The sequence below is a fragment of the Dinoponera quadriceps genome, unplaced genomic scaffold, assembly GCF_001313825.1.
Source record: "Dinoponera quadriceps isolate SergipeBrazil2010 unplaced genomic scaffold, ASM131382v1 scaffold1069, whole genome shotgun sequence".
Taxonomy (NCBI): domain Eukaryota; kingdom Metazoa; phylum Arthropoda; class Insecta; order Hymenoptera; family Formicidae; genus Dinoponera; species Dinoponera quadriceps.
In genome coordinates this window covers 1,171,312-1,195,016 of record NW_014555200.1, presented here as the reverse complement: position 1 = coordinate 1,195,016, position 23,705 = coordinate 1,171,312, and the positions used below count along the sequence as shown (strand labels likewise).

General features: G+C 46.3%; 1 protein-coding gene across 2 annotated transcripts in view; it reads right to left on the bottom strand.

The window, feature by feature from the left end:
* The window catches only part of LOC106743454 (neo-calmodulin-like), a 34,176-nt gene extending 11,489 nt beyond the window's left edge, over positions 1-22,687 (bottom strand). Inside the window, exon 1 of one of the 2 annotated variants that reach the window (XM_014617307.1) lies at positions 22,395-22,687. In XM_014617307.1, coding sequence (XP_014472793.1) covers positions 22,395-22,433 — 39 coding nt within the window. In that variant the 5' untranslated portion in view covers positions 22,434-22,687. Of the gene's footprint in view, positions 1-7,491; positions 7,594-22,394 lie in introns of those variants that run through there. The other variant, XM_014617306.1, reaches the window with a different exon arrangement.
* Between the last annotated feature and the right edge of the window lie 1,018 nt (positions 22,688-23,705).

The window sequence follows — 23,705 nt, the reverse complement described above, 5'->3', positions numbered from 1 at the left end:
CTCCCCCGTCCACACCCCTGGTCTAATTTTCGGCTGGAACCCCCCTGGTAATCTATCGACCCTGCATATCGCGATATCGAGTGAAATGCGCGCGGGCGAGAATATCTGGGAAAGCGAAAGTGCGATGATCACTTTCGGATCTATTTAGAGAGAGAGAGAGAAATATATGGCACGGTCGATATGATAGTTTATCTCTTCGCGTGGAAAACTGAATAATTACTTCCGATGAATCGGAGGTGAAACGTGTGCGATTCCACAAGATTACTGCGAGCTCGCAAACTTGAAGGAGCCAATATCTCATACCGTTTTCTAGGACGTGAGACACTGTTAACCCGGTCGAAAGGAAAACGCGTTGAGCAAATTCGCGTGCCGCGCGAATGTCAGCCTTTATCTCGATCATTACCTCCTTGGACGGTATGCACGCCATTTGCACTTTCGGCATTGCGGCTAACTTTGTCTCGGTTCACTCGTTTGAAGAGTGGCGACGCACAGAGAACGCCAGCGTCCTGCGACACGATCTATCTCACACCGTACAACCGATCGATCGGTCGATCGATCATGCTTCCATATCGTGACGTTATGTTTCTCGAGGATGAGATCTTCGAAGATCGTTTCGCTTCCGCCCTCTGGATTTTTTCTTCTTCGATATGAGAGGGAAATGTGTCACCCGGTATATTTCGGTATACAGGGTAGCCGACGAACAGGATCGAAGATAAAAGTTATTTTGCGAACAACGCTTTCGAGTTATTAGCGATTGAAATGTACAGAGGTCGCTTCTGTAATTAATAATTCCAAAATTTGCGCGTTACTCGCAAAATGGTGAAGGATTTTTTGTTTCGAGCAGTCTGTCGAGAAAGCATTAAGAAATGTCTTACACGGCGGATCGACAGTATTTGCTGTATCTGCTGCGAGATGTTGCGAATATTGCATTAATTCAATGGATATATATATATATATATATATGCGGAAGTCCGCCGATAAGCCGTACAAATGTTTCGCGCAATGTTTTCCCAAAATCCGTTGCCGATTAAATTCCGTTCGCCTCCTCGGGCTGTCTAACGCCACTCGCAGCATTACGACATGCATTGTCGACGGCATCATCGTCTCAATCGTTTCACCCACTCAAGTTTTGCCCGGAGTGTTTGCGAGCGAGACCCGGAAACCTCTTTCAAAAGATCAATAATTGGGGGAGGAGAAGGGGGATGATCGCGGCCGCCCTTGGAAAGCTATACTTCGCGAGATACCGGAATATCATACGAAAACCAAACGAAAGCAGCGATGGTTGCTGTTTCTTCAGGAGTATCCGTGCATAATGTGATTGATCGTCTCCCCTTAAACAATCTAAGACTTTTTACGATTGTTATTTGTACAAAAATAGCAATATCTCATATGATAATGGCAAATATTTTATGGGAAACGAACACAATTGTTGTAATGCTAAAATGTATAGCCTTTGTTGTAACCGATTTGAGATAATTGGAGATAATTTTGCGTCGCGAAATTGTGAGTCGTTGATCTTCTAAATCGAAGAATGATAAGATTGATGAGCGCGAACTCTGCGATTTTGAGGATTTTGAAGGCAGAGTAGATTGACTAGTCGAATAGCGGGGCATAAACGATGGTTATCGTTACAATTCGTCACAATTTATACAAACAGACAGACGTATGAGATGTAAGAGACCTTGAAGCGTGTCGCTGCACTCGTTACGCAACGTCTAGCGGGTTAATCATTTAATCGAATAACGCAGCCGGTTACGAGAATGGCATCTCGTCGCGATGCCAAAAAATACTCAATGCTAACACAAATAACGCTCCCCGTTTCGAGTCGTCGTATAGTTTCGTGACGACTTCTCGTTTGTTTTTCCAGCGGAGACGATTAATCTTTGCGAGTAAAAGGGCGTATCGACGCGACACGATGCGACAGGGACGCGACCCCATGCAGTTCAGCCAGCATTGAAGACTGGCGAAGTACAGCACTGAAATACAGGACTTCACGTTACAATGCCTTAAATAGAAAAGCGGGAGATGTCAGTAACGTGGAGCCAAAATAGCTCATTGATGAGAACGAATGCCTCAATTTGATCCGAGGTCGACGTTTCTTCACCAATTAAAAGCTGGCCATACGTTTCGTCTCTCTTCCCGCTGTATAATTGTTGGGTAATTAATTATGATTAACAGCTGTACAGCAATAAAAATCATTACTGCGTGTGGGAGATCGTTCGTTTTCGGTCTTTCTGTAAAATTAAAAATCGGGATACAGTATTGTTCTTCGAATCTTTGTCCATTGTTGTCATCCCATTGGTATTCCACCAGATCGGAATTTGGTACCTCGTCAGCAGTTATTTTCTATTTGTGACGCGACGCGATACCGTCACGTCTGCGCCATTCAACATTTTTGCTGTAGTAAAAATGTTCATTCTGAACACGCCTATCGTCGAAAGGTTAAAAGAAAGGTTAAAAGAACAACTCGCGAGTGGCACACATATTCGGATGATTTACTTTTGTCCTTGACTTGTGTTTCTGTTTAATTGACGGGACAACAGATTGTTTCAATAGGCAATCTCTCTCAACTTGAGACAATAGCGTAATATTAAACCATCACTACAATAAATATAATTCCGCGCTAAATCTCGCGATATTAACTCTCAAGGATATTTTTCACTTCGCTTACTTTACTTCCAGAGCGCTTTTTGAAAATGACAGGACATCGTTGATGCCGTTCGAATCTCTCTCTCTCTCTCTCTCTCTCTCTCTGCGGAATGCATATATATACATAATTTTTTCTACAATAAGTTGTACTACATTTATATTACGTTAATTTCCTCCTCAGGATTTCTTTTATTCAACTCTGTGATATTATTCATAAGGGTATGTGCTTTCTAGAAAAACACAAGGTTGATGTAATTTATGTTCATACTCGTGAAAAGAGCAATAACGATCTTTCGTACGTTTCCATCCTCTCGAAAACAGTCCTTGACCTACTATATCTACAATTTTAAAATGGGGAAGTAGCTAAAATTGTAAAATTTTCCACATTTTATGTCAGACTTTAGCTAATGAATACTAATTGTGACAATGATAAGTGTAATTAATAGAATGGACGTTTTTTTATTATTTCCCGACTGATACCAATGTTAATTCTCGTCGAATACACTATGCGCCAAGCCTGATGGATTTATCGTTTATTTCCAAGCATAACTTGAATCATTTCTAAACTTTTAAACTTTTCAGAAATATTTCTAATTTTTAATTATTGCGATGAAATTTGTCTCTGGTTAACTGAATAGTTGGATTGATATATTGCGAAGAAAGAAATTGATAGAGGAAGAAAGAAAGAGAGAGAAAAAGAGGGAGAGAGAGAGGGGGAGAGAATTTATTAATTAGAAAATCAACATATATCGTCCATCAAAATTGTGTATATGTGCGCGTGTGACACGTTATATAATTGTGGATAGAAAATGTCGCAACATTAGTATTGTAACATTGCATTCGCGCGAGAAAAAATGTCGATTATGATGAAACGAATGAATAATTATAGTGATAGAACATGTCGAAAAAAGGTTGCAATTTTTAACGAGGTCGAGTCGCATATACGCACTCATTAGCGGCAAGGCTTCTCGTTACGCGGTAACGTGGATAGAGAGAATTGCGTTTCCCCGAATTCCCCGTTTCTCTCTAGGCTTACGAAACATTTCTGGCGTAATTATGCTAGTGTATCATCGTGGTTCCTTGGTGAATACTTACTGTTGCGTTTTCCGCGACAACATTGCGCAGAAAAGAAACAAGAAGGATGCTGAGAGTACATATGAGGCATGCGTTTCTATGCGTTTACCTTCATTCTTTTTTAACAAAAGTTTCAGAGAGAAATGCATGCCGTGCGATATTTGACATTTACGCGACACCGGCTATATTAACCGTTTGCGTGCGATACCTGGAGAAAATTGGCAAAAATTTAGACACAATCGTGCAGCTTACACCAATTTCTCTCTCAATATACTTCATTATTCGTTTTTTTTTAAATGTCTCTTCTTTTTTTCTAATTGAAAATCAATATTGACTTGCAAATCGGAAAAAAAGAAATTCATAAGACGTATATATTAAGAAAGCTCGTCGTGAAGCCACGAGAACTTTCCATGTTCTTTCGTCATAGTTACAAAGATACAAAAAGAAGGCGCAATCGCTTACTTTGGCAAATGGAATCGACATGGACGGTAAGTCCGTATTTTGTCAAGATCACTTGGATTGAAACGCGTTTCTTCGTATCTGAAGGAGCCGACCCAATCTACTTTCTTTAGAAAGCATTAACTGAAAGCATCAAATGCTCGTAATTGCTGTACTGTCTTTATGCGATATGGCATGCACGATATCGAGAAACGACACGCTAGTTGTAATTTACGTAATGTAAACATTGGCACAGAAACACGCCGAAAGATGACACGTGGAGTGTTCATGGAGAGATGAACCTAAATAGAGACTTGTGAAATATATGACACAAGATTGTCGTTGCGTTTCCAGTATCGTTTATCGGCGAATCATTGCTGCGTTAAGCCGGCTTTGCGATAGAGGATAAGAGAGAGGAAGAAAGAGAGAGAGAGAGAGAGGGTGGGAGGGGGGAAAAAAGAGAGATATTATCGAACGAAGGTTCGTAATATTTCATTGCAATCATGTCGGATTATAACGCCGAAAATGAGGAAATGTACGAATCTTTCATCACATCTGACGCTCTATAGGACCGATAGAGCGTGTTGAGGGAAAAAAGACAGGTACGATAGGATTCCTCGATTTCGACGATCCAATCGCGATTAACGCGATAACGGAGCTTGAATTTCATATAAAAAAAACAATTGGCAAACCCAACCTACGCTTTAGCGAGATGCGCGTGCTCTACGTGGCAGTCTCTACAAATGGCAACGGGCGGGAGGGAATCTATGTTTCTATGAAGTAAAAAGAATAAGTAAACGATTTATCGGCTAAATATCTAGCTAAATAGCTAGTAACTAATCTCTCAACTAGATTCTGAATTATCACATCTTGGTATATACCTGGCTCAGGCTTCTAAAGCTACTTGTGCTGGCGCTGCGAGCCTGCAAACACAAGTAACAGTATAGGTCACCAATTACCACGCCCCACTGTAGTTGAAAAATATAAATGCATATAAAAGTATTAATGCACAACAACGAGGCGACATAATATGATACAATTACATCAGTCGACGGTGAAAAAAGTGTGATTCATGGCAGAAGTGATAATGCATTTCGTAAGTATCGATGGTAGATGGTGGACGAAAGAAGAGGCGCTTGGAACAACGTGTGCCGCGAGGAAGGCCTCTTTTTACACACGCTTCAACCGTGTGCTATACATTCGAAGCTGGTTCTATGATGACAAACATTGTTTGTAATTTCGACACGACAGCCCTTATGTTTCGATACTTTTTCTCGATCTTACCGTAGAAGACTGGCTGGTACAATCGAATAATTCGAGCGAGCGAACAATTTAGAAAATCCGTCGAACAAACGGTGCCTAAGATCACATAACGAGGCATCATTGATTAAAATTCCTTCGACGTTACGGTTCGCTCCGTAAACCGCCGACCGTATTTATCGGTAGTTCGTGCCGTTACGCACGTCGAAGAAATTTTCCCGCAATATTAGCACAATTTATCGTACACGTAATTCGCTCGATTGTCAATGTCAATGTTTGAACATTTTTGGAGTTGTAATTTACGTTATCGCCCATCCTACAAATAATGATCGAAATCAATATTCTAAAGAATTGTATTTGGTAATAGGACTCTTGTCACGTTAGAAACTGTCACGTCGAAAACTGCACGTTTGTTGAAAAGGCATCGAAAGCGTGATTCTCATCTCATTGACGTTCGTCGCAAATGTATGCGCATTAATGTTGAAAAGTATATGAGAGGTTACGTTAGCGTAATGTGGCGTAATACTGACGTATACTGCTTGTCGCGTAATCTCTAGCGAATATCATAGTATCACTCGTACGACGATGTTCGTCGGCACGGAACAATGTGACTGTGCGTTGCTCATTGCGCATTGCGTGATACTATCAGCTACCGCTCTTGACGTCGTTCGTACAATAAAAATGTGTCGGAAAAGTAGTAGTAATCTTTTGCAATTTTTCCTACGGGTTCTCTGAGTGTGAAATAGTAATGAAATATCGGTATGTGTATGCGTGTGTGCGCGAACGTGTACGCAAATAGTTTCGCATTTTCGCACGGGAGACAGCGCACAATTTCAGCCGATTATTTCAATTCCCGAAATAACCCTGATAATTGACGATGTCGTTCTCTCTGTGCCACGTCTACCCATCGCAGAGGAAAAAAGAAAGACCGTCTGGTCGGGAAACGATTCGTAACAGGTTTACCGAGCCAAGTGGGACTCATTGATCGGTCGTTACTTTTATGTTTCGACAGAAACCATTTCGACACACGCGGCTGTTCGCGTTAAATCGATTAGCTTGTTAACACGGGACACCTATTTTGCATTCGTCCCGCAACAATGTCATTGGACGAGATGATGCTCGTTTGTTACATCTGTTTAACGATTCTCACGACTGCTCGTTCACAGGGATATTCTCTTCAGTCAAAACCGTTGATGCGCAAATAGTTGGGTGCAAACGGCTTTTTGTTGTTTCTCTCGCGCAAGCTTTATCTCATGCAAATTTACGCGGGCAACGCTATCCGAGCGTTTTATATTTCGTTTGTTTCGATTTTACTTCGTTTCGATTTCTCGTTATCAACGAGATCAAATGTTTTATTCGATCCATCCGGCAGAAATGATTTCTCTTACCACGGGCTAATTTCTCGCGCAATTTATAGCGTATTCCCGCCGCCAATGTTACGCTCCTTACTCGTTATTTGGATATCAATTAACAAAAAAAAAAAGAACAGATGAAAAAACAAGAAGCAAGTACATATACATATTTTCTAACGTAATCTGGAAAAACCAAGTAATTGATTATGCGCGCACGCAGTCGTTTACACAGGAGAAAGTTGAAATGTAGTTCCCCCTTTGATGCGTGTGTATTCTCAAAGACGTCAACGACCACTTTGCAAACGTAAATTCTCCCTCAAGAAATAGACCACAGACTGTACAGGGTGTTGCATCGACATGCAACCATCAGCACGCTGCAGGGGCACGCGTGAGAGAAGTGAGAGCGCCTGTGGACAGGCAACCCTTCGAGCTGCATGTTGACGCAACACACTGCTTGCACGCATCTCTCCGTGTTTGTGACATATTAATATTACGCTACACCGGTGCGATTTTGAAATCAATAAAACGACCGAGCGGCGAAAAAGAAAATTGAACGAGGAAAGGGTCGTTCGGTATTTAGCACAGGCCGCAGGATCAATCGTCCCGATTGAACGGAACGATTGGTGGGCGCGAAATTTCAACGAGCGACCGATCGAGCGCGTCGTGAGGGCACGCGCGAGTTGTGTCAAAGTCTGTTCGATATACGTAATCGTTTTACCTTGCTTCTGTTTCGCGGTGCGAAGTCCTCTTTGCTAGCTTTCCTGCGCTTGTCCTTGAGGATCATCCTCGCCGCTGCGAAAGCCATCTTCGTCGTTGGCGCGCCCTCTTTTCCGACCAAGTGCAACGGTATAACAGGTGTCACTGATTCGACACGGGTGATATTGATCAATATCTTTTTATTGCTCTTATTGCTCGGCGATTTAACTGCCCAGCGGCGTGTATGCGCGGCTGGTATGCTGGTACTTCGATATTTACAAGTATATTCTCGTATATATTTGTGCGCTCGTATGTATCCGGTTGCAGGGCAACTTGTACAAAGGCTAGCGGGCTATACGCCGTGGGATTAGTTCAACCAAAGCCTATCATATCGTCCTCGCCGCCGCTATCGTCGTCCTCGTTCTCGCCCTCGTCCTCGTTCTCTTTCTCGTCGCCGTTGTCCTCGTCCTCGTCGGCGTCGTCGCCGTCGTCGCCGTCGCCGCCGTCGCGATTACCGTCGCCGTCGTGATCGCCGCCGTCGTCGCACAGCCTCTGTTCGATTCTCTCTAACGCGTCTCGCTCCCTCGGTTCGCCCCTCGGTCGATCCCTCCTTCCGGCTTAGAGATTTCGGATCAGCTTGAAGCGAAGCTTGCGAATCAACCGTAACATACGGATGAATGATTAGGGCCTCGAGTGCAGGAGCAGCGAGTAATTAGGCCGCATCGTCGCCGGAAGCAAGGTGGGAGCCCGCCGGCGGTCGCTCGGCCGCGACGCCGGTGACGGCCGGACCGGTAACACCGGAAGCGGAGCGTACGCGACAACGACGGTGCCGACGGTGCACTCGCGCCAGCGGCGGTACTTCTCGGACGAGCTGCTCGGCGGCGAGATCTCGCGAAAGCTCGTCGATGACATTTGCCCCGCCGTGACTGGGTTAGGTGATCGACCGCTCGGTTTCTCTCCTCTTTCTTGTTTCCGTTTTCTATTCTATTCAGCCCCGGCTCGGTTAGTTCGCGCGAACGCAAAACGGCCGTTTCCCGACTATTCCTGCGACTGGGCAACCCACACCCGCCGGTGAACTCGCTCGATCAAGCGACGGCTATCGTAATTACAATCATCGATCTAGAAAGAAAGACAGAGTTGGAGTGGTGGGAGTTGGTGGCCTGCTTTTGCGCGAGGTCTACATCCTACGGCGGAAACGGGTCGAACGCGTGTTAGTGGCAACTCGTTTCCCGAGGAGGAGCCGGCAGGAAGTCGCCCGGTCGATGAGCGAAATGTTGTTGCAGAGGGGATTCTTGTATTATCATTCAGCGTCTTTCGCATCGGAAGACACGGATGGGGAAAAGAATGTAACGCGTTTCCGGCTGACCGACTCTCGTTGAGTCGCGACAACGATCGGCCGACGGCAAGTGGAACGACCCAAGGATGAAGAAGACGCACGGGAGAAGATGAAGAGCGAAAGGGTGGCGCGAAGAGTTCGTTCGCGACAACGTCTTGCTGACGCATACGAGTGTCTGAGAATGAGGCTCCTCCAGCGAATCTCACGAATTCGCCGATGCGAATCACTTACGAACGATGGAATGCCGTTGAATTTGTAACATTGAAATACATGCGCGAACACTTGCGTCTTCCGGTCCTCGGAGACGTTTCGCGCTTGCGACCTGTCGTAAAATCGCCGGAGAAGCACGATGGAATCTCTGCTCCTCGTCATCGGCGTCGCTTTCGTCTCGTCCCAGCGGCACGTGCGTTCCTCCGTACAACCGAGAAAGGGGAGAGCCTTGAGAGCCACGTGCACGCTCGGTGTCATTAATATTTGAGTTTTATCGGACGACGCGATGTCGCGATGCACGCGCCGCAGCGCGTGCGAATTCCCGCTGGAATCGCCGCCCGGCGTTGTTCATTCCGATCAGTCACATCGATGGACAGCCATGTCCAATCCAGATCTCTTACACGAAAGAGCGATACTGTGATCTCTGTACGCTGTGTCGTTAGGATGCGAACATTATTTACGGAATATAACAATCGATGCTCGAATCTACATGATGAAAGAATTCAACTCTTTCAACTAAACTCTCTTCCCAAATATACGTCCCAACGTAAGGAGAACTTAAATATCTCCTTTGTTTCGGACGATATGAGAAATATTTCGAACGCAATTTGAACGGTTTCGGAAGAGGAATACCGTGGGAGGAAAATCTGTGTACGACCTTCTTTCGATTTTTCCCAAAATCCCCGTATTTAGGCCCCCAAGATATTTAGATGTTCTCCTTACGTTGCGACACCCTGTAACGTATCCGGGCGCGAAAGGATGTCGAGGGTGCAGCCGACGTATAAGACTGCAGGACGGTGCGATAATGATAAACATCGAATGAGGCTGGGAAATGAGAATCGATATGACGTCACTCTGGCAAATCGAGCGTCTAAAAATCATCGTGCTCCTCGACCCATCTTCCGTACTCTCGTGGAAACTTGGTGTACGAGTAGTATTGATCATTCCCAGGCTGCAGCCACCCCTTCCCGCCCCTTACCCTCCGTCCCCCTCGTAACCGGGCCCCGGCATCGTCCGACCGTCATTCCGCGTCCTCCGACCTCCGATCTCTGACCTCCGACCTCTGTACCCCTCACAAGCCATTACATCTCGTCACTTCGTCCTTAAATGCGGACATCTAGGCCCACTGTTTCGACCGATGCCATCGAAAAGTCCGTATCCTTCCGTGTCGACGGGTTTCAATTTCACCCCAAACCGTATTCGATACAATTCCACACGTTGCCGCTCGATAGAATTCGGCAATATCATTATTAATTCGACTGAACGTCCAAAGGGGCGGTATTTCTCTTGACGAACTGTCGTTCGATAGTGTCGAAAACAGAAGTGGCATTCAAGTGAAGTAAGAATATGTACGGCGCTAACATATCCAAAATTTTCATCGGATCTGACAATATTGTAAGTGATAATTAAGAAAATTATCATTATTATCGACTCACCTATAGAGGGTAAGAGACGCCTATATAGAGGTAAGAGAGAAAAGATTTAAGATGATCAATATTCGTGATCATGGATGAGATCCTGGATTCACCGGTGCATACCAGAAATAAAAATGCAATCAAAACAGTGGGATTGAACACGGTAAATCGGTTCCGAAGAAGACAAAAGCCATTCAGTCAGCTGGAATAGCGATGGCATCGATTTTTTGGGATGCCAGGGAAATTTTTCCAATTGATTATTTTGCTATATTCTATATATATATATAAACTCATACTTCAAACATGGAGAGAGACAGGAAGAAAGAAAGAGGCATTTTTTTCTCTTAGTATAATAATGAACATTTTCGTTGTTTTTCAAACGCGTTGAGCAATAAATTGTTTAAAAACCGATAGTAATTTTTACTGCGAATACCGTCAAAATATCGTAGTATAAACATTCGAGTGATACGGGCAGATTTTATCTCTAAGAAAGTGAGAAACTGGCGTGCACATCATCGTAACATTTTCAGAGGCTCACGTTGAATGAAAGGTTCCAGACAGACACGCGCTTTAATAATTTAGTATCCTGCAAATCAACTTCTCTCCAACGGGCAAGCAAGTGGCACACCGTAGAATGATAAATGTTAATCGTATCAAGTTGCACCTGTTGCCAATAAAATATCCTGCGAAGGATTTCGCGTGTCTTACGAATCACAGTTCTGGAATACTTTTGACCACACGTGACGTCGCATATTATATAATACAATGCGATGATCAGCGACTTGTTAATTGGTTTAACAGCGATGATTTCGGAACACTTTAAGAGGAACATTAGTGCTCGAATGTGCCTCTCTAAGAATGCACGCGCGCGCGCGCGCGCACGAATGCGCGCGCAAATCCAGGTTCACGTCCTACTTACGATATCGAACTGCACGAGAGTTGGCCATACCGCAAAACGTTTCTGCCATTGACCGTTTACCTTACGAATTGCACGATTACGAATTGTAACGTCTCCTACATCACCGTATCGAATAGAGAGTGTTATACACATGCGCGCACATACACACACACACACACACTGGGTAATCTCTAATATCTTGCAGAAAATTAAACGAATCTCTTTCTCTCTATCTCTCTCTCGTTCAAAACTCCAAGTTCTCAAGAATCGATGTCAACTGTTCAGGTAGAAATATCGTATGAATAGTTTTACGAAACGTTTCTCTCTGGAATCTCAAACAAATCCAAACTGTGGTTAACGACATGGTCTCTACGATATTTACTTTCATACAGAAATCATTGATTAGTTTTGCAAGAATATGTGCGAGTGCGATTCCGAGTGTCGATCGAATGGAACTGCGGATTTTCACGTACAGATACAAAAATCATTATGCCATGCCTTTTCTTCTTTCTTTTGAGACGTGTGCCGCCGCGCCCTATATTTTCATTCCATTAATCATCATTTCAGTATTTATTCGCACGACATGGAGGGGATAAGTCGACATAAAATTTACCGTTTGCCGTAACAACGTCGAATATCGCACACATTGTTCAATCGAAACACTCGTGTTGTTATCGCGTTTACATCGAGAATTCGAATTACTTCCACCGAGGCGGCGATCGAGTGACGGTATTACTCGTTATCGAAAGGCAAACATACAGCCGAGAAATTGGGAGAAATGCAAAATTGCAATCACACAAGTTTAGTAGTGGACTTGTTCGATTATTTGCTCACGTCGATATTCAACATTTATTTTCTTCATTATACGAATTTGGAGGTGTGTGTGTGTGTGTGTGTTCGAAAGATAATAAACAGCACAAATCATTCGACGCGATTCGATAACGCGAATAATATCATCGGGGCGGCCGTGCGCTTAATGAGATTTTAATTAAAAACGACGTTTCGTCTCATTCGTCTTATTCATTATCAATTATTCAGGAATAATTTAATGACCGTATATAGCAGCGTGTAATAACCGTCGGAATTGTTACGCTACTTGTCCACCTGGAATTATCGTGCGAGAGAAATGTGGTTGTAAATAATTTAATTAATCGCTGCTTGGGGGAGAGAGGGCGGGGGAAATGCGTGTAATTCGCTCGTTTAGAGCTCCTCGCCGACACGAAAAGGTAGAAAAGCTGCTTTGCAAATTTCATATTGCGCAATGTCCTTGAATTTTTGCGAGGTACTTTCATACAATAACGTTTGCAAATTACTCGCGCGTACGTACACACAGCAAGCTCCCTATTACGTTAATGCGACAACTTGTCATTCGTGGTACAAACATGCTGGAAAAATGTACGTTGGGAAACGATTGGCTGCTAATATCGCCATTCTAGCTAATATCGCTAGAATCACGAATCCTCCGAACGAAATAAGCAGCATCGCGTTAAACCCTTCTCGACGAGGAATCTCGTTGTCGTGATATCGAGAACGTTTCTTGAACGTAACCGGTAAAACTCGAATGATTAGCGAGATCGTGAAACACGTGCTTCCCTCCACGGTGATCCTCGTGAAATCTCACGAAAGGAATGAGTAGATAAACGGGATTGATTTGGAGAGAAGAGATCCCAAACTCTCAGGTTCACGTATCGCGCGGGGTCGCCCCTCTCGAAAACACGAGAGCTCGTCTATGGAGTCGACTGTTACTCCGCGTTACATCGCACGTTACATTGCAAATTCCGCGGATGCGTCTCGTTTACGACGCGGCGATCGACGGCGTTGTGTTCTAAGCGCCGACGACGATAACGTCGCTCAACGAGTCGTTGACTTCCCCGCAACGAAAACGTCACCATCGTATCATCTTGATACACTCCTGAGCGCTAACTAATCGCGAGCTCCGGAGATTACAGTGAACACCTGAACCGCCTTTGCGGCTAGGAATTTTACTTGGAACACAAACACAACCTGGAACAACCGAGCGGCTCGTTCGGTGATGGTTTTCCTGAAAATCCGACCGTTTCACCATTGACAGACGAAAACTAAGCCAGTCACACCGAGAAGATAATGGATGAGGCATTGGCGTGAGATGCACCGTGGAATGATAACTCGGAAAGGTGTGCTTTCGCCCGGAAGGAAGGAATATCGCGTGTCGGAGTCCCGCTGGAAAATGATTACGCACGTCGATCGAACGTGTTCTCTCTTCTAATGGGAACACAGAACGAGAAGATGCATTTTGGAGCGTGTAACAAGCGGAAGGGGAGGACGGACATTGCGCTGCTCACTGACCGCTCGACAAAGACACGGCTCGTCCGGCGGAAACGAGTTGCCGGTCGCCGGCTGCGGAAGGACTCAACCTCTTTCCATCCCCGCGATCGTCCTCGCGACGGGAGGGCGAAGCTGACGCGCGAATGAAACCCGTACCATAATACCCGCCATTTTTTTCGAAGTCACAGAAACCATCGGCGAGAATTCGTCGCGGGTGGGAAACGCTCGCCACCGTCCGGGAATTGAATTGATATCCGCCCGCGGAAACACGTCGGGACGCGCGACTCCACGGCGAGCCGATCAACCACAACGATTACGATACGTTCGGCGAACTTACGTGCTCGTAGCTGAGCGGATGGGCCGTGACTGACACCCCCGATCCACCACGCGCCCTCGCGCGTCCAATGCTGCGAATTTCAGGCGCGAGCGAGCGCGCAGGTCCACGCACCTTCGCCCGCCGTCAACCTCACTGGCCGACCTCGCCCTCGCCCTCTTCCACCCTCGTCTTCTCCCTCGCCAGCGCTTTCGTTTTTTCCACTTTGCGCCTGTACTTTTCCTCCTCCCGCCACCTCCATCGCTCCTTCCGACGTATCGATGCCCCCCCCCCCGCTAACAGGGATCCTTCGTTTTCACTCGGCGCCGCTCGTCCCCTCCTGCGGTTACGTTCGGTTTCCGAGTTCCGTCTTATCCTTCCGCGTTCTACTCGCGAGCTGAATGAAGGAAACGCCGCGAGTATCAATAAAAGACGACGAGATTCGGATGTATCGCGCGGAACGCATCGCTCGATAATGACGATTCTTATTCGATTTGTTGTCGGCGTTCACTCGATTGATCGATGATTTTCCTTTCCTGTTTCACCGCATTTTTTCGTCTCTAGCAGACGTATTGTGTGCGTTGGGATAACGAAACGCTCTCTCTCTCTTTCTCTCTCTCTCTCTTTCTCTCTCATTCTTTCTCCTTTCCGATATGCTCGATCTCTCCGTTGCATCTTGCAGCATTCTTCGTTAACGTCCTTCTCATTTCAACCATGTTCTCTTATCTCCAAGATTTTTCACACGCGATCCTCCCTTTGCGCGTATCAACGCGAATTTCGTTTGCAACTAGTGGGAAATTTCACTCGTGTCGAAAAGGTAGAGATTTTTCCGTGAACGCGCGACATTACGTCGCGCGAATAATGAACGCGTACCGGTACAGCTGTAATGAACAGAAAACGTGACAAGAGGACGTTTGTTGAGAAAAAAGAAATTGGAAACACAGTGTATGCATGCGCGCGCGTCAACTATCGAGAGTTGTGCACACAATGAGCTTGATACCGCGGCAGGCAGGGCGGAGTTCCGAGGAGTCGCTATGGGTCTTTGTGAATTTTCCATTGTCGAATATCGGCAGGTGTCAAACGTGCTATCGTGGCACACATTACTCTTTGATTACCCGACAGAACCCCTTCGCTCTTCCATTGTTCCCGCGTCCCGCAACCGGTGACAGGTGTGTGTTGCATCCTTATCGACCGTTCTCGCAAAAGCATTCCGACGGTGCCGCCGTTCACTTCGCAACCGAGAAAGAGAGAGAGAGAGAGAGAGAGAAAATTCAGACTCTCTGCGAGGGGCCGGGGGGGAGGGACTTATCGCGCTCTTGACATTTCGTTTCGCACAATTTCGCTTTGTTTCGCGGAACTTTGTTGCGCACCACTCGTTATCAAGTTTTTCCCTGTTTTCATTCCTCGCTCCGCGCGTAGAATCGTGGAGGTCCGCGTCGACAGACTGTAAAGAGCCGTGGACGAGTCGTCGGCTATTAAAGCGCTCGTCTCGACGAAGGAACTCCGACGACGCGCCTACCGCGCTTAATCGGGAGAAGAGGATGTGATCCGTCGATATGGCGAATTATTGCGAGGTCGTCGAATGAAATCAGCGTGGTAAATTGAGAAAATGTTCACGTCGCCGAAAAATCGAGCCGGGCAGGGAAGAACGGGTGAAAGGGAAATACTGAATTGCACGTCCGTAATGCCTTTCAATTTGGCCACGAATGCTGGTGAAAAGCGCGCGCGTTTCGCTTCGTCCCTCAGGATAATGCACTTGGATGTATCGTAGCCAGCGTTTTTGTGACCGTTCTTCCGCCACGGATTAGAATGGTAATTTTATACAAAAGAACGTAATACCGTAGATATCATTGATACCGCGGCCAAAAATAGTTTAATCGCCCCCGCCTTGCATACGACGTGGAGACAGAGGGGGCGTGACTTTGTATAGGTGGTTTCTCCGCTTTCTTCTATACGCAAACTATGTTCAGGGTTTAGGGATCGATATTCACCAATGTTTGTTCCACATATCATGTAAATAACGACGACGACGACGGCGATGAAACTGCTTATACTGGTAACGATGCTTACGACGATATTCGATGAGTAACATCGCAGTGATCAAGCGTAGCGAAATCTCCCGTAACGTGTATCGCAACATAATTAGCGAATAACTTGCAATTATCGACGATTGTAATTATCGTGAGAAATTGTGACTGGTAAGCGACACTCTTTCAAATTCTTCACACAAAGGTCGCGCGAAGGTCGAGGCCGCGATATGTAACTTTAACGAAATGCGATCCATAGTCTAACTAGTCGATACGTAATCAGTCTGACGAGGTGCATAATATATAATCGTGTGTCGCGAAACGTGTGTGGAAGCTTCGGAGAAAATGACAAGTGGTCACCGCTAAATGGTGCCTGTCGGAAGGAAAGGGGAAAGCATGAATATTAAATAACTGTAAAAAAAAAAGAAAAGAGAGTATCGGGAAGCGATGTCGGATCCATACGTACATACAAGCAGCATACAGACAGAAGACGGACGGACGACAAGCAGGTGTGACAGGGTGCGATAGTGTGAACGAAGTGTCATGTGAGCACAAGTAGTACGATGGTAACGTAATACCGACGTGTATACCGAGCGACAAGAGCGTCGGTACGGTCGGCCGGACAGTGTGCGTTCGTACCGACCGATATCGTCAGATAGCTTCTCTAGCGAAACGACAGCGCAGCATCGGCTTTCGAGGAGGGGAAGAAAAAAAGCCACGACTTACCGACGGCGTGTGAAAGCTTACAACACACTTACCTGGAAAAGAAAGAAGGTACACATTAGGTCTTTTCAGAACGCCATCGACGTCATTGTTCGCGACGTGTAATTCAAAGAGGCGAACGAATCATCAACTCTTTTCAAATGTCACCGCTTGAGAGTGACTTTCTGTTGGAAAGACCGCGCCGTCCGTGATGAAACGAGTGTCAAGAGGAGGGAAGTATGAAAAGCGGGCTCTTTAATATCGTTCGAAGTACATTTCGCGTCAGTTGTATGTTAGTTGATTACTGTTACGAGCTGAGTAGAATTGCTGTTGCACTATTGTTACTGCTATATTGTTAGGTTAAAATCGCTACTAAGTAATGCGATCACTTCATCCTATCCTCTGTCCGTGCTGTCCTCCGTCCAGCGTCTACGTATAAGCGATCACGTGTCTCGATGTACTATCCATTCTGACAACACTTGTCTTCGCAACCGTTTTCCTCACACGGTAATATTGTTTCTTCGAAGAACGATGCTTTTCGCATAAAAACGAACGTGCAAAACGAGCTCAGCGTGTCGGGACGCATGTTTTAGCCATGATAGTTGACGTTAGAAGACGATACCAATTCAACTATCTCTGTCTTTCTCTGATCGGCCGTCACCATGGCGTCGCCAATATGTGTATGGTTCGATGTTCGTCACTGATCGAGATATGTGAGACGGCGCTGGCCGCAAGTAATGCCGTGAAAAATTCAACCGAGGAAATTAGCTGCGCGACGCGCATCGAATTCCGATAGAAGCATACTGCGAGCCATAATCCGTGCACGAAGGCTCGATCGCGCGGCATCATCGAGACGGTATCATTTTTAAGGGGGGAGACGATCCGCTACGAAACGAGGCGAATTTCGATACATCGTACCGTCCGATAGAAATCCCGTTCAGATCCCTGATTCTGCGACTGTCAGCGACTGTCGTCGCTATCGTTATGTCGTTGCGCAGCTCCCCCGCCGTACGTTATACCTGCGTAAAAACGATATAACGATGGTGACGCTGCAGTTGAAGAAATTGCGAAGATGAGCTCTTTTTCCCCGCGAAGAAATATCAAACGATCGCAACGAGTGCAGGCAGAAATGACTTTTCTTCATGCTTTTCGATATTCGTATTAGAGTATCTGTTCAAAAATTCGAGCCGATAGATGGCGTGGCGTACATGTAAGACGGGCGCTGATGTTTTTCTGCCTGATTGTAGATATTATATGTAGACAATTATTTGTTTGCGACTGATGAATAGTTTGCTTCTAGCCGAGACAGCGGAATCCAAGAAATTCGATTGGAAATTCGAATCGAACTTTTTCACCGATCCCCGATCGATAAAAAGAAGAAGAATATAAGAAAGATAAGCCTTTAACTAACACGCGATATAACTTAACGTTGTAAAACGATTGAACAGCACTGATGTAAAACTTGAAAGGTCGACCCTGGCACTGTACACTTTTTTCGATGAAACTCGTATAGCGCGAATGAGGCGATTACGCTACATAGGTCGTTCTGCGTATACCGAGGGCATTTAATTATACCACTGCACATCCGCACTTAATATAGACGGATATACATTGGGCTGATGAGATGCATTAGACCGATATTCATCGAGCTTCGCGCCTCTTTTCGAAGAAACGTTTCATCAAAATGAGATATATCAATGCGTCGAAGTCCGTTGTAGATGGGTCTTAAAAATCCGACTGGACAATTAGCTCACGCCTTACATTTGCCGTTATCCGTAGAATGAGCTTTTTTCAAGCGCCATTGAACCTCTGGCACTTGCTCGCGCGCCGGTGCGCTATGCTTGTTTCTTTTTAATGCCGTTCTGTTTCCTCTCGAGCGAGGTGAACGGTCACGTAGCCGTGGCGACCGCCTGTAACGATAGTGTCGTTGCCAGGTATACAACGTCGGGTATGTGGCGGAAAAGCTGCGCAACGACACCGTAACGATAACGACGCTGTCGTTAAAAGTTGGAGAATCGGCCCGCAGGACCGCCAAGTGGGGAAAGGCCGCGGTGTAAGACTGGTTGCGGAGTGTGGCAAGGCCGTGTCGGCGTCACGCATAACGCGAGAGGTGCTGGGGTTTCCAGGAAAAGCGACTGTTGTTTTACAATCACGCGTCGTGATGCGTGGCTTTTACCCCAACAGTGCCTGATCGAGGGCTGGTGGCGTAGCGTCCTGCCCGCTTCAGTTGCGCCGCTGAGCGTGAATATGACTCAAACGGAAAACTTCAAACTCGATTTTCTCGCGAGCACTCGAGAGATGCGTCGAATGCTTTCGCCGCGGATCAGTGGAAGGGTGACACTACAATATACATGAGATTAGGCGAAATCCATGAGGACAACGTCTGGTACTCGTCAGTGAAATTACAACATACATGGCCAGACTGAAACTGCGAACGCGCGTTCGAGCGTTTGAGCCATCATAGAGAGAAGCTCGACAGCGGACAGCAAAGCGTTCCAAATAAAAGCGACGGTGGAAAGGAGAGGGCGGAGAGAAGGCTTGTTGTAGAGCCCTGAAATCGCAGCGTTGAAGGTGAGACGTTTTCTCAGAATAAAAGAAACTCCGGCTCAATTGCGCATTTTCTCACGAGATCTGCTTGATTATTATTGACGATTCGAAAGGAATCGAGCGATCGAGTTTTGGACGAGCCGCTCGGGCTATGCGTTGGCATCGTTTTCGCGACCGTCGGTTTTATTTATACGATATGCCGGAATAGCACGTTCACCACGAATCGAATTGGAGAATTCGCATTTTCGACGCTAGAGGTGGGCGCGATAAGCGCTACGGATCGGTCCGATGAGCATTTACAGCAACGCTCGCGCCGTAGGCCCTGCAACAGGTGGGCCGTTGTTTAGATCAGTCCTGTGCGTCTCCGCAAGTTTGACTCACGAGCAGGAAGACACTCTGTGCAGCCCGATTGTCAGCGATCGGAGAGTAATTGTATGCGCGGCGCAACGGCACGCGCGCCCTTAGTATTGTGTACTCAATATTTATTCATTTACACCTTACTATCGCAAACATACCACAGATACCGCGCGATATAATCAAATATATATATATATATATATATATATATATATATCGATTTAAGTTTTAATTACGCGGGAAAGTATAATCAGCTGTTACACAAACACCAATGAATTTGAATATTACCGTCGATTAGCGTCGTTTCTCGTTTGAAATCGTATACAATAAGATAATCACATACGACAAGAGAACTGTATGACGTTATTATTATGTAACGTGGTATAATATTTTTCGATGTAAATATATTGTTACATTGTAGCGCGCTGTAATATTGCTCGAGAAGAGAGAGAGAGAGAGAGAGAGAGAAGAGAGGAAAGTGCGCATCCGATAACATCGCATACAACGCATATCCAATAGCGTTATCATTCGATAAAGCGCGTTGTCGCACGTTCGAAGCATATTGAACATGTACGTCAATAACCGTCGTGCGCGTGCGTTTGTGCGAACAGGTTTCGAGTGGTGCGGTCAACACTGAAATATACTCTGTGATGAATATGCAGACAAATGAAGCGTCGAGTAGAATAGCGCGTCCGTGGATATAAACGCGCCCTCTGTCATTTTCATTGCAATAGATTCGCCTCGATTGTCCTTGATTATCATTGCCGTTGCAATCGAAGTCGCGGATTTGCTGTTTAAACACGGCTCGATTCGCCGAGGCTACCCCTTGGATGTCAACGCTGCGCGACAACGCGACAAAATGCAATGGAACATTCCGCAGATTGCAAGTCCCTAGAGTATATATATATATATATATATTCACTAATTAACATCGAAACGTGGTTGAACGAGTGCCAGCCTTACCGCTTAACGGATGTGACATTCGCCCTTTTGTAACCTTTTCCATTTAAAGGTTGCCAAGACTTTATAGCGCGGCACATCTTATAAATACACGTATGCTCTGTCGTGATGATTATTTTTCGAAATATTTTACCGATCAAGGACGGCGGGAAGAAGGGGAGAGGCCACATAAGCGTTATCCCAAATTCCAACCTGGAATTGCCAAATTTTAAGTTGAAAGAAACTATCGGATTATCGCGGAGAGTCTCTCTGGAATGCGCCTTGCGGACAAACGGAGCCTGCGACTTTCGACTTTTCTCACGAGTCTCTATAAAATGTCGTGTTTCCGCATATCTCTCTAATAATGATCATAATAAGAATTGAAAATATTTATAGCAGGAGTCACTGCCTTGTCGTAAACATTTTGCGAAGAAAGACTTTTAAACAACGCGATAAGGTGAAGTGACGACAATGTGACGAAGATCGTCGGAATAATCGCGGATATAAATTGACAGAGTGCCCGTCTATATTGTGCTTGCGGTGATTGTGTGAGTTTAACAGGTGTACACATCTGTGTGTGCTCGCCGGGAAGGTGCTAAGATCGTTTGAGACGACGCGAAGGTCACACACGTTCTAGCTATTGCCACGTACACAAGAATCCCATCGTACAGCCCTGAGAAACGGTGGAGAAATATATCGGGAGCGAGGATATCCGTCCCCTCATTTCACGAGCTTTTCCTCGTAACCCATCCACCAAAGTCGAAGGGAAAAGTCGAATATTGCGCCTCTGCTATATCGTTTGACATGAGAGAGCCGGCGAACGACGAAAGGTTTTTCCCTTGAAAATCGCTCGCTTAAAGGCCGAGAGAGAAATTCGAAGACGCGACCGGATGTAATTGCATTTTTCTCAACAATCTTCGCTCTTCATGCTCGATCACATTCGATGAGTTTACTTGTGCGTCTCGTTTTCACGGAGTTTCGCAAGGCGAACTGACACCCGGCTTGTAAAAAGAGAGGCCTGTCGTTCACAATATCACCGGCTGGTTTCGAAGAGAACGTGATAAAGGGTGGCGCGCAAAGAGAGACGTAGCTTCGGAGCTACGTAAACGCCAATCCTTTTAAACGTTACGTCTGTCGACACACCTGAGAACGTTTGACTCAATCGCGCGATCGTCGATTCCAGGGGCGAGTGTGATCAAACGTCCGATTTGTATCCTCGCGAGAGAAGATGAAGCCTCGATTTCACTCGGTATTGTCGATCCTTGCTCGCTGCATTTTTAACATTACAAATTCTACCATCCACCTACCTTCCAACTACCTCCTATAGTTATTTGAGCGCAGCGATAGATTCCCTTCTATCAGGAAGGAAGCTCATAAATATTAATGCCGTACCGAGCGATACGTTCGCGCGCGGATCGATCTCGGCCTGCGCTCATTCAATCAAGCCGTTGATTAAAGCGAGACTACGCGAGAATAAATGCACACAAGCTGGAGTTTTAAATTCACCAAACGGATCTGCGGAAATAGCAACGGAGCGAGAAACGACGAAATTTCGACTTGTAACATCGGGGTTACGATTTTCAACGCTAAAGACGCGATACGAATATATTGCCTGTCGCGTTTCTATTACACACGAATAGCCTCGCGAGATATTCAAACATATCCGTTTTCCGTCAAAAGAGAGCGGGGGGAGACATTGCAGCGAAGCTCTTCGAAATTTGCATCCCTCAACGACACGACCGACAACGGTGGTGATGGTGGTGGTGGTGGTGGCGGCAAAGTTGACAAAGATGACGGCGAATGAATGGCAACGGCGACAACAACGGTCGGCTGTTGGTGGTGAAAATATATGAATGTACGAGAAAATGTCTACTCACCCTGCGCATCACCCGGAGGGAGAAAGAGGACGTCTTCATTTTGGTGGTAATCCTGGCAGCTTGTTACGAGAAGTGTTGGAATCGCGCCTTTCCACCGCCAGCGTCCCGTCGTCGTCGTCGTCGTCACCAACGTCAACGCCACTGTCTTTGGACGGAGCAGCCGTGTTGCCTCCCGTTCCGTTTATCAGGGTAGGATATCAGGCGTCGTCAATGACCTCGCGGTCCGATGACTGCCTGAGGTGACCACCGTGCGTATTCTCGGTTATCGGGACGGACGAGTTACACGAAGTAGACGACGCGAGAAGGGTTGCGTTCTCACAGGGGTGGCTGGAAGCTACAACTACAGGTGGTCGCGCGTTGTTGACTAAATCTTCGCGCCGATCGTATCTGGAGCCTCTCTCTCCTTCCCGTGTGTTCTTCCTCCACCCCTTCTCCGTCTGCCTCTCTCGGCCGACTCCCACCCGCACACCCACGCACGTTCTCACACGTGCGAGGGAGCGCACGCGCGCTCCCACGCGGTCTCCGATTTTCTCGCCTAGCGCTTCCCTCCTTCGCACAGCCGACGAGATTCTCTCTCGACGGGAATTTCTAGCGAATTGATCGGAAATAGAAAAAAGTGGGTTGAAAGCTCGAGGGAGGTTGATAGCGTAATGAGCGACGATGCGGCATAAACGTAAGCGCGGAAGAAGCGCACGTCGACGGATGATCCAATCCGGAATCAATCGATGACCCGTCATCAACGATCCAGTCTCGCTGGTCCGAGCTGTGTTTGGGAAAGGGCGGATGGAAGCGAGATATACACAGCTGACTGTGGGGGTAAGGGAAACACCGGAGCCGCTGCGCTCGCGCATACTCATCCCGGCGCCATCTTTATCGTGCCGAGGGGTGCGTCCCTCGCTCAAGGCCGCGAAACTTGACGGGGTAGAAGCCGTGCGTCGATATTTCGCTCGCCGCACCGTAGACGGGCAGAGACGTGCGGTCTACACGCGAATATCGTTGCAAACGACTTATGTCACTCTGCAACTCACTTTCTACGCCTCGGCGCTTCGTACACCGCCTTTAATAATAAATCGAGTGTAACAACCGCTACTATTTTCGCGCTAAGATGGATATATCGCTTTAAATTTGACCTATTTCTTGGATTTTTCCTTCTTCGTACGTAGTTTTACGCGATTATAAACTTGCGATTCGAAAGGTAACAGAGGTGAAATTACCTCATCTCGAAACGGTAACGTCGGTCGCCTCTGTACGAACGATCTCCGCAACGATCGATGCTGAGAATTTTAAGAGATACCAGAGAACCGTGTCCAG